General features: G+C 39.7%; 1 protein-coding gene across 2 annotated transcripts in view; it reads left to right on the top strand.

Moving 5' to 3' along the window:
• Window positions 1-2491: 2491 nt before the first annotated feature.
• myo9b (myosin IXb) overlaps window positions 2492-11884 on the top strand; it is a 34151-nt gene continuing 24758 nt past the window's right edge. For both annotated transcript variants that reach the window (XM_063461438.1, XM_063461439.1), the window contains exons 1-2: window positions 2492-2686; window positions 2852-3692. In XM_063461438.1, the coding sequence (XP_063317508.1) occupies window positions 2913-3692 (780 nt within the window). In that variant the 5' untranslated portion in view covers window positions 2492-2686; window positions 2852-2912. The remainder of the gene's footprint in view (window positions 2687-2851; window positions 3693-11884) is intronic.

Below are 11884 nucleotides of genomic sequence, written 5' to 3'. Positions count from 1 at the left end.
GTCTCCAAGCATCTTCACCAAATTGGGATACACCGGCTCCAATACCTCTGCAGTCATTATATACCTGAATGGACAGGCCCTGCGTTAGCATAAGCAAAACTGATCATCATAAGACATGCTATTGATTCTGGACGTCCTCAGTTGTTGAGGTGCCGTGTGAACAATTGCTTTTCACCTTGGGCCATCAGCCTGTGGACTCATGCATTAAAAAAATCTGCAGAGATGTGCAAAAATGAGAAGAGCCTACTCAAAAATGCAATGGAATTTCATATAGATTTTCATTAATTCAGTGTAGGTGAGCACAGTGCTACTGTGAACAACAAGAGAGCGTTAAAGAGGGTGTACAGTGCATTTTTTTTTAAAGGTGGGGGCGCGCCCTTTGCTTTCTCTTTCAATGAAACTGAGGTTATAACAGCAGGGGAGTCAAATACACTGGAGCCTGTTTGAGTAGGTGACAGAAAGCGTACTCCAGTTTATTTGAAGTAGTGATTCATTAACTTATGTTTAACTGTAAAAAGTCAGATTTTATGTTTCCCTCAAGAACTTTATGCAGACATTATTATGCATGCAGTTGGATGTCACGCCCTTTATTATTACACTGTTCATGCAAATGTACAAACCTCCACAGTGGGCTTCATGATTAAACAAAGGCTGCTTCAGGTTTGTATTGATTTGCATAATAACGCACATGTGTTGCTTTTTATTGCTTGTTACACATTGAGTCTCCATATTGAGAACTATAAGCACCGTAGGGATATTTACAAGCACACAAACGGCTTCAGCAGACCTTAAAAAAGACATGTAATTTTAAATCATCTTATATGAAACTCCTTTTGCACCCACCAAGCATTTTATAATGTATGGATTTCAACATGTTTGCTATCCTAAACAGCAACTTTCTATACGGTATAAAAAAACAAACAAACAAAGAAGGTGATTTAAAAACATAACCTTGCTACTTCTTAAATCATAAATTTACATTTTTGTGACATAATGCAGTGTCTTGTGGTGAGTTGATGAAAGAAAACTAGCCTGAAAGCTCTCAGACAGTTCTTCTGAAATTGTTCAAATATCTTTAAGATCCACACAGATGCAATCATCAGTATTTTGTAATAAATGGACACATTTGAGGAGAGAAAACAATTTCTGGGGAGGCCTAAACCCTGTTGTTGGCAGCTAAAGCTGTTTTTGCCTTATATACACTGTATTTCCATGTATGTTTGCTCATGTTACAATAAATCAGCGCACCTATTTCTCATTTTCACAGGAAAATATGAAGAAATGAGAGGTCACTCAAGACTTTTTCACAGTACTATATATACAAACAATAAAACACTCCTTACTCACTGCTCAGTCAGTAAAATGAAATAAAGTATCATATAAAGTTTAGCTTTTTCTAACAGGTTACTACTTCTAATGAAATATTGTGACATTATTCCTTTGACTTTTATTGTTAGTACATGGTGTGCATTCTTCCACTTCTGCATATGTTTTTTTATTTCTAACTTATGTGTGAAATAGCCTGATTCAAAAGGCTAAAAAAAAAAATCTTTGGCTTACTACCAAACTACGGCGTTAGTTCTCAAGGGACACCTAAGACATCCTTCATTTAATCAGTGACTGAGTACCACAAACTCTGTCTAGTCAGCTAGTTTAAACAGAGACTTAAAATTAATGTCAGACATCAGCAGCCATTTACACAATCAGTAGTTCTCTTTAGCTAGATCAGACTCCCACAAACATTAGCAGCAGCAGCTTTAATTATGTCCTTTTCATCTAATTGCAATCCTATTATTGGTGTTTTCATACATTAAAAATGTGCTTTAGAAAGTTTTTTTTAAATGTGATTTTTAAGGGCCTGAGAAATAAGGAGCAGTGATAGGTATGTTGATGCTATAATGTAAAAAGTTTTTTTTATTTATTTTATTTAATGTGAAAAGAATATTAAAAGGATTTTAGGACTAGACACGTACAGACAGCATTAATGAAATGTACACATGTAAATACAGTAGATATGATTGGTTACTGGTTTTAAAAATACATTTAAAAAGTGGTGTGAGGTGGTTGTAATACTCTAATTCTCCACTAGGTGGAGCTTAAACCCCACAACTCACCTGTTCACACAAATTGGGACAATTAAACTTCTCATTCAGTCTGTTAACGTAACTTCTTCTTCTCTGGTTTTCTTTCTTTGGTTGTGCTTGGTGTTGTTTTTGGTACGCGACGTTTTTTTGTTTGTTTTATTTGTTAGCCAAAGAGAAATATTTTACAGGTCAGTGACGTACGAAAACATCCATTTATTTCGTCCACGCGTCGACGGGCGTGTTGCTGTTAGTGTGTGTGTGTAGAAATGTAGGAAGTAACGTTAACTTTCGGACCAGGACGACGCTGCGACGTAAATCCTGAGTTTCTGAACGAAGTTGTGATTTCTAGGAGTAAGGACGACGCCGAGCTGCTGGGAAATTATTCTGTCTTCATTTGAAAGTCTCTCTTAACAGTTTCTTGGCTCGCTTTTATTTTAAAACTCAGGTGAAGGTAGTTTTTTGTTTGTTTATTTATTCCTCCTTAAAAGTAGTGTGATAGGAGTTGGTTAGCGCCAAACGGAGGTGCAGAGATCTTTGTCTTCCCGCGGCTGTCAGCGCCTTTTCTGCTGTTAAAAGATGAAATGAGAGGTTTTGCTCAAAAGGTGAGGCTCGTTTTGGCATTTTAATGCTTTAGTGCTGTTTATCTGTGTGTGTGTTTACTTGGGAATTTAGATGGGAATAGTGGGAACTGAAACACTGCTGTTTGTCCTTCTTTTCCTGGTTTTAAGTGTGTGTGTGTGTGTGTGTGTGTGTGTGCGCTTACACAGCGGACCCCTGCTGAGGTTTTGGAGCAGTGAGTTATGCTGAGGACTGTCTCTGACTGTCAGGATGAGCACTACAGATGGATCTGGGGCCCTAGAGTATGATGAAGAGGCCCGTGTTGTGCAGATCTACCCCAGGGTGTCGTATGACACAGCTGCCTACTGTCCCCTGCAGATCAGTGTTGGGGACACCGTGGCGTCGGTCATCCACAATGCTGTGGTTACTCTGGACCTGGACCCCAACCAGGCATACGACCTGCTGGAGGTGAGGAAGAGCGGGGGAAAGGAGAGGCCGCTGGAGGCAGGGGACTCCCCTTTGGAGCGAGTCCTGCTGTGGCCCACAGAGGTGCAGAAGTGGCACCCTCAGAGCAAAGGGTACTACTACATCCTGCAGCAGCAGCAGGTCAACAATGGAGGGTGCAGAGCAGAGATCTGCACAGGGGAGTGTGATGACCTCTGCAGCCTCTCCACATTGACTGAGGAGAATGTTCTGGAGGTTTTACGCCAACGCTTCTACAAGCACAAAATCTACACCTACGCCAACAAGATCCTCATCGCCATCAATCCCAATAAGTTCCTGCCTGTTTACTACAACCCCATGTACGTCAAAATGTACGAGAACCAGCCACTGGGAAAACTGAGTCCTCATATTTTTGCCATCGCCGACGTGACCTTCCGCGCTATGCTGAACAGGCAGGCTAACCAGTGTATTGTGATAACTGGTGAGAGTGGCTCAGGGAAGACTGAAAGCAGCAGTTATCTCATTCATTGCTTGACTTCACTCAGCCAGAACATGTACTCCAGCGGGCTGGAAAGGACCATCCTCGGGTCCGGGCCGGTGTTGGAGGTAGGTCACTGTTATGTGATGCAGCTCAAACCACTGATATAAAAAAAAAATGAAAAATAAAAGTTGGAGCAGTCCAGAGTTTGCCCCCCCTCAAAAGAGGCAGAGGCAACAAGATGCCAGAGCTTCTCTCATAGCACAACATCTGATAAAAATCACCTTCGATTGTTATCATTTAGGTGTAGAAACACTGAAGAATTCACATTGTTGCCTCCTGAGTCACCAAAACAGTTCACCAAGTCGACTGATTCCAACTGCCACAAACATTTTTCACAGCGTCTCGTATTTTCTGTTAAATATCACTGCAAACTTGATGAACAAAACCCACGATTGGAAAAAAAAATCAGTTCTTGCTTTGTGACATTTGACAAAACACCTCTCTTTCTTTAAAAGAGAGGTGATTTCCTGGCATGAGAAATTATCACTGGCTGCAGAGCACTTTAGATTTTAGATCTTGCAGATAGCATCACACCCATCTACCTCTCTGGGTTTTTTTTTTTTTTCTTTTACTGAAAACATATTTTCAGTATTTCTACCCGTAACCCCAATCTTCTCTCTCCCTCTTTTTTTTCGTCACCAGCACATACTGCAAACCCCAAATAACATTTTAAGTTTTGTTGAAACATATTAGTTTTGGTTAATTTTAGAGCAGGTGTGTCAAACTTGTTTTAGTTTATGGGTCACACATTGCTTGAGCTGACGGTACAGTGGGGCAAACCAGTAAAACCACTGTAACATACACTAAATTGCACTAAATAACATTGCACTAAATAAAAGAAGTGCAAAAAAAGTACATTCAAAACCTCCACCTGGGCCATGGCCAAGTCCTTAGAAAGCTGCAGCTATACACCAAACATCAGACGGATTAACAGCATGGAATGTCTTAACAAATGTGGGGAAACAGTTAAATCTATACATCTCAAGACTACTTTCATTAGACTACCTTCCACTGTGGTTTGCAAACTGTAAAGTCATAAAGCTTTCAGATCAATGGCATTTTTGCCATTGATGGTGGTGTAGTGGTTAGCACTGTCACCAAAGAGAGTGGCTCAGCGTGGTTTACCTGGGGTTCCTGATTTCTCTGTGTGGAGTCCGCGTGCTCTTTCATGTTTCACGTGTAACTAAATGCCCTCATTCACCAGGTGTTATTTGGCACAGATTTTCACACTGGGTGCCCTTTCTAACATGTCCACGTTACAGGGATTTGTGTTTTCTCCCGGTCTCAAACCAAGATTCTTGTATATTATCTGAATGTGTTAGCTGCTACACTGTGGAGTAGGGCTGCCACACACGATTATTTTCATAGTCGACTAGTCACAATCATTTTTGCGATTAGTCGACTAATCAGATCATGCGTAAAACATACAGCTTATTGCACCAGCATGCATCTACTCTTATGTAACTATCATTAGCTTACAGCTTAAAGTGTTTAAGGTATGTGCTAACTAAAAATAAAGACAAGATGATCGTTTATTAAACCTTTAATGAAATTAGCAGATTGTCTCGGTGGAGTTTAATAAACTCAGCCGTCTGCTCCTTGCTATCTAAAATATAACAGGACATTGGAGTAAATTCTCAACGATCTCACACTTCTGTTTAATCAGTTGTCTGTCTTGACATTTATTCAGCTGTGTAAAAACTATAACTTCAATCTCAGCCAAACCGATTTACTCAGGAACAAATAAAACACTGAAAAAAGCCAAACAATAACATTTTTAAGTTATCTAAGTGACTTATATATCATGTTTAACCTGAGTAGCGAAAGACAGCGGGGGGTTTGAAAACGATTTGCCGGGAGTCCAGTGTTCTCGCCACTCTAGTGAGCCTTGAACCCCTGCTAGCTATCGAGCTGGTGGGTAACAGACGTCTCTGAAAATGTTGGAGCACTTTTGCAAATATGTGATGTCCTGATAAAGATATTTGAAGTTTACACAGCTACATTCTCCGCTGAAAATAATTTAAAAGTTTATTTTGTGACCCAGAAAGAGTAATAAGAGTAATATTAAAACTAAGTAGCTGCCGCCATTGTTGGAAACTGGAATTGGCTGGGCCGCGCTGTGAATTCTGGGGTAGTTTGGGCAACGAATGATACACCTGACCCATCCTTAAAATCTGGGGAAATAAAGTACGCATTTGCCGCCCAAATTTAAGGAGTCTTCGAATTTGGACAGCCTTTGTCATGTCGCTGTAACGTAATTGGCCTACAAATGCAGTCTCCAAAAGATGCGGCACCTGAATTTGGACACAGCTATGATAGCGGAGACTGCTTCTACTTCTTCGGGGTTTAACGGCAGCTGGCATCCTTGTACATGCAGTGCTGCCACCTTCTGTTTCAGTCCATTATTACACTTTTAAATTCTACTGCTTTCGGGATCTTACAAAGTTCCAAACGATGCATCGACTATTAAATTAGTCGTTGACAATTTCGATAGTTTACGTGGTCGTGACTAGTTGGCTAATCGTGGCAGCTCTTATGTGGAGTTAACATATAAAAATCCATAATCGGGGACCCCCGTGGTAACCACAGGTCTCTAGGGAAAAGTGCCTAGTTTGTAACCATTTGGGGAGTGGTTGCTGGCAGTTGCAAAGTGAAATTGGAGGACAAAGGGGTGCTTCACTGAAAACTTCTGTGATTGGTTTGGTAGCTAGCAGACTATCGCAGGCGCCGATAGATGTCAACTTGTCTGCAGAACATTGCAAACTACTCGCCAAGCAAAAGTATGATTCAAAACGAAGGCCGTTCACCTTCAGAGTAAAAGTTGCACCTTTTGAAATTTGTTTGCTGTAGCAGTGTGGACCGACTTTTATTTTGAAAGCAAACGGTCTGTGTGCAGTTTTTGTGCCACTTGTTCAAGTTTCACCTCAGCTCGCAGCATAAACAAGTATTTGCAGGCGAGTCGATGTTCTTCATGAAGGAGGGTCGCCGACTAGTCGCAAGGCCTGTGACATTGAAGCCTTAACAATTTGCCAAGATCAGGAAATGCTTTTAACTGTGTATTAAGAGAATAGAGCACTGGAGTAATTAATGACTTCTTTGAAGTTTTTACTCTTTCTAAAGCAACCAAGTGGACCAAATTAGACCTTTTAGCAGGCCAGTTCTGGCTCCTGGCCCACAAGTTTGACACTTTTGGTTTTTAGAGTGTGATTATGTCATCTCACTAGCGGACTAATGCTGATCATTTGATTCTGCTGCAGTGAGTGACGTGACTAAAGCGGAAAGATTGCTTCAAGCTGAGGTCTGACTTGTGCTGATATGAGTTTTCTGATAGATGAGGTTGATTTATTTTTTCTTGTTTTCTTATCCTTTTTTAGACATGCAAATGAAACACAGAATGTTCCAAATAGTGAAACCACTGACTAGTAACTTCCTGCAGCAGAAACCTCAGCTTAATCAAGAAAAACCACAAAAAAATTCAGCTCTAAAGGAAGCTCCTGTAATCATTTACTAGTGAAAAGCTCTGAAGAGCTATTAATACCATCACATTAGAATAGGAAAACAAATGAGCATTGTTGTTTTTGTTTGTGATCTATTTGTTTTGCAAACATGTCTCACATCAGGATTTACATGAAGCTCAAACACTTTCCCAAAATCTGAAGGCACCAGAAAGTAAAGCAAAGTCTGCCGGCTGGGAATTCCCACTTCTTTTTTTTTTTTTTTTAACCCACCGCTGTAGTTTCACTGTAGTCTTGTTTCTGTCACACGAGCGTCATGCTACAGTGTCCGTGTAAATGAGTAACGACACATTTCCCGCTTGCTTTCTGTTTCATTTGCCTGTTGCACAATTGCACAATGCATTACAGAGAGCAGACATGAAACTAGGCCAGATGCTTTTCCTTTTTAAACGTATCTAAGTGTGTGTTGTATTTGCTCAAGGACTGAGAGGAGTTCAGTGACTTGGTGACAGAGATTCGCTTAAATCTCTCCCAGCTACCAAAATGTGTAAGAATGCTCTGTTTGAGTTTATGTACAGGCTTTATCTCTTTGTTGGTACAGCAACTAACCTCTTACACAAAGGATATCATCCCACTTTGTTTCCGATTATGCACGCACACATAGATTCACACACCCACATGCAAACACAATCCCAAAGGACCAGCTTTTCACTGGACAGTTGCTAAATATGGATTCTTCTTCGCTCTAAACAAGTTGAGCGAGTTTCTCCTTCCAACAGGTTGCAGCATAAATATTTTTCCTGTTAGCTGAGCTTTACCTCCTTTTATAGTGTGTTGTGCTCTGTTCCCAAAAAGATTATGGGGACTCGCAGATTTAGCTGTGTGGTTTATTTAGTATATCTTTATTTGTGTTTACTGTGGTTTATCTGTTGTATTTTATTTCTTTATTTTTTTTAACTAGCAAAATGTTGAACAATCTTTACTGACGTCTGAGTTGTCATGCCACAGTGTTTACCAGAGAAAATCTGGCCTTGCAGCAGGAAAAAGGCACTGTTGTAGCAATCAGGATCAGTTAACGTTAATCTCTTTCGGGGGGGGGGGGGGGGGGTTATTGTTGTGTAGTTAAGCCACTGGGATTTCCTTGTATGCATGAGTCACGCCTCAAGACTTGTTCCTTTTTATCTAAAATCTGAAAATATTGGGCCTTCTGTTTTTTCCCTGTAACTTTCAGTGTTATCTCAACTGTTGTTGGCACGTAGTGGAAAGTACACCTAGCTTAGATCTTCCTGATGCTAGGAGACGGCTACTGGCTTCAGACTATTTGTCATGTGTCATTAAAATCTGTAGTCTTTAGTCCACAGATGACGACACCTTGCATTATCCAGAAATGGTGAATGATTGATTGGGTAGGTATTGGTGATCAGGAATGAGATTGCTGAGCGCCACTGGGAGAATTTGCAGGGCGTTGTCTTGAAGGGAACGAAACAGAGTAGAGAAAAGAAACAGGAACGTGTCAGAACAGGCTTGGGCAGGCCTGCTGCTAAACATAAAGAACGAAGTATAAATCACTTTTCTCTCTCTCTCTGTATCCCTCTGCTCTCTCATAAAGGCACTCTTTCAATCCATGCCCCTGGTTTGTTTAATCCATGGATCATGGATTTTCACAAGTCCACATTTCAAGGGAGATTACAGATTATTTGAAGCTGTTTTCTGTCCCATTTTCCCCTTTTCCGCCTTCAGTATTCCACAGTCCATTTGGCACCAGTTCCATTACTTATTTTGATTTGCAAGTCAGCAACTGCGACATTTAGGTGTTCACTGGTAAACATGAGCTAGGCCAGCCATTCCTAGTGTGGGAATTGGCCCCCAAAATAGGAGAAGTTAAATGAGCAGGATTTCGAGAGCGTTTAGATGATGTGCTCAATGTATTTTTACATGATGTACATGTCTGTCTGTCTCAGTGTTTGTTTCTTTGTCCTAGACCAAGAGTTGGGCAATCAAACGTGACAAAAATCTCAGGCCCCTGAAGGTTATTAACTATATCAGACATTATCATGTCATTGTGTTGCCTAGCAATCACCTAGCATTATGATTATACTAGCAGCATGATAGCATTTATGTACCTATAGCAATAAAAGCACCAAACCATTTTTTTTATTGTCATGACAGTAACCTCTCACCTGTACTGTCAAAAGCCAAATCATACAAGCTTAAAGCAACGTGCTAGGATTTTTTTTTTCTTTTGCATATAACCATCCTCTACCACACTTTTTTCTTTCTTTTTTTTTTTGCTTTAGTCAGTGTGATTAAGTATATTAGTTTGCTAACAGAACAAATAAGTCAAACAGTACTGTATTATGCAAATGCATTAGTCAAATAAAACAAGACAGAACATTGCTGCTGTTGATATAATATTCATATTCAAATCAGCGGTGAAAGGTGTCGCAGACTGTCTGCACACAAGCTGGAGAACCACAAAATTTAATGAAAGAATAAAATAACTACTTCAAAATCTGAGGAATTTTTGACATTAATGCCACGTTTTTTTGTGTATTAGCAACTTTGTTTTTATTGTCATCAATTATAATTTCATTTCCAATTTTTTTTGTTTTTAATCAGGATCTCCATCAGCTTCAGTCTAAGCTGATCTACCTGGGATCTGTACACACACCATCCAACAGCCACGGCACATAAACATGAAAGAAGCAGGTTCCTCTTACACAGGCAGCATTGAGTTTCATAGACATAACAATAAGAAATGATTAAAAAAACACCTGCATTAGAGTCAATACATAATCACTCTACAGACATAACGTATTCTCCAGTATAATTTCTATTTCATTCTATCACTGCATGTCCCATTTACATATTTATACTTTGCACTCATATTCACACAGCACATATACATCCTGTCTCCATCAACTGTCTTCTATATTCAGATAAATTTAATTACAGTTCTTGCTGGTTTTGGTAATACTGCTTTAAATTGTGAATGGGCTGGTAGTCGGTCCAACAGTGAGCCGGCCCAATTTACCATGAACTTTCTTTGAAAAGGACCAGAACAGATAACACGACACAGCATTTAAAACCTGTTTCATAATCTTAGCACTGCTTGAAAATAATAAACTATAAAATATATTAAAATTTACCACTGAAATTTTCTTCTTCTTCTTTCATGAAGAATAGAAAACAGCTTATTTTTTACATTTGCAGGTCCTCAATGTGAAAAAAAAGTTCCCCGTTATCACTTCTGGTATTTCCCACTATGGTAACTGCTTTTTCTCGAGGCTAATTCATAGAGACCAACCTTACAAGCGTCTACATATCTGCCTGAATTAGTACCTCCATTATCTTTGGGTCTATAAAGGACCTCCATCTTTTTTCTGCATATCACGGGTTCTCAGAGTTTTGACGAGTGAGTGCACATTTCCAGCATGTGATTGAGGATGGGAGAGGAAGAATACCTGGTCTTTGTTATGTTCAGAAATTGGTGGTTTACTGTGATGACTGTCATTTTTGTTCTGGCCTTTCTTTACACCATCTGCATTTGTCAGTGTTGTGATGGTTAAGTTAAAATTGTGTTAGAGGGAGCAGCTCGCTACACTGAGTTTTGATCCCAGTAAAATGTCTTTCCTCTTTATACTGCATACCAGTTTTTGTCTCTCCACATACCTTTCATTTTTTCCCAGCTGCATCCACCAACATTATTTAGTTGCCTTTGTTCTTTATGTGAAATTGATTAATATGAAATTTAAAAGGCAATTTGATAGTCTGTCGAAATTTACATGGGTGTAATTTTGAGAACTTTTCAGTGATTTTTAAAGTTGTTCCTCCTGGCATGTGATCAGAACCGTGTGCGTATCTAGCTCACTGTCTGCACCGCTGCTCTGACCTGTTAGGACATGACCGTCAGCCGAGCAGATAATGGAAAGAAGTGTAACGATATCTTCAGAGAAGGGGTGTTAGTTTAGTTTGTGTCCCTCGGATATCCCAAACTGTTCTCAACTGGGCCTGATTAGGAAACACTATTTAATCACTACCCAAAAAAATGCAGATGGTTACCTTTCTTTGAGTGTGAAGAAGCGTAATTAATTCCCGTAAACATCGCCCATTACAACAAAACCTGAACAGCCTGAGGTTCCTAAGAAAGAGCAAGGTACAGCGCCCAGGTTTTCCACATTGAGTCATTACTTTTTAATGCCACAGTCATCATGCTAAAAATGCAATGACACAGACAATTTATCATCTTTACTTCAGTGGCAGGATGGTGACTTCGTCTTTAAAACAGTCAAACTGGCCTAAGTGCTCTGATTTGGCTTAAATGAGCAGCCCCCAAAACTTTGCCTTCCTTTTTAGAAAGTTTTCAAATAATCTGGGGGGACAAATTGGGCCGTTTGGTAGACAGAATCCATGTGCGTCTCACTCTGTCGCACATGCATGCAAGCTTTAGATGGTTGGCATGGATGAGTCAGCAGCATCTATTAAGTGACAAACAATTATGGGCCTTTATCTGAGACTTTTAATAGTGGGACTAAGAAGAGACCTGATAACCGTGACTGTGGTCATAAAATTCCTTCAAGGAAGGGAAATAAATATTAGTTTAATTGATAAAAAATATAAAAGACAAAAAGACGGTGGTATAAGAACCATCTGATGTTGAGAATTTTAAAAAAATGCATTAATCAGCGCTTAGCTGATAGGTTTTAGTTTTTGAATAAACATTTGTGAGGTTGAGCAACAGCAGGCAGAAAATACCAGCCAACAAAGAAGGAACTGAGCCTTAAATGACAGCAAATCTCTTT

The sequence above is a fragment of the Pelmatolapia mariae genome, linkage group LG18, assembly GCF_036321145.2.
Source record: "Pelmatolapia mariae isolate MD_Pm_ZW linkage group LG18, Pm_UMD_F_2, whole genome shotgun sequence".
Classification (NCBI taxonomy): domain Eukaryota; kingdom Metazoa; phylum Chordata; class Actinopteri; order Cichliformes; family Cichlidae; genus Pelmatolapia; species Pelmatolapia mariae.
The sequence above is the reverse complement of the archived record's forward strand: the minus strand, read 5'-3'. Positions and strand labels throughout refer to the sequence as shown.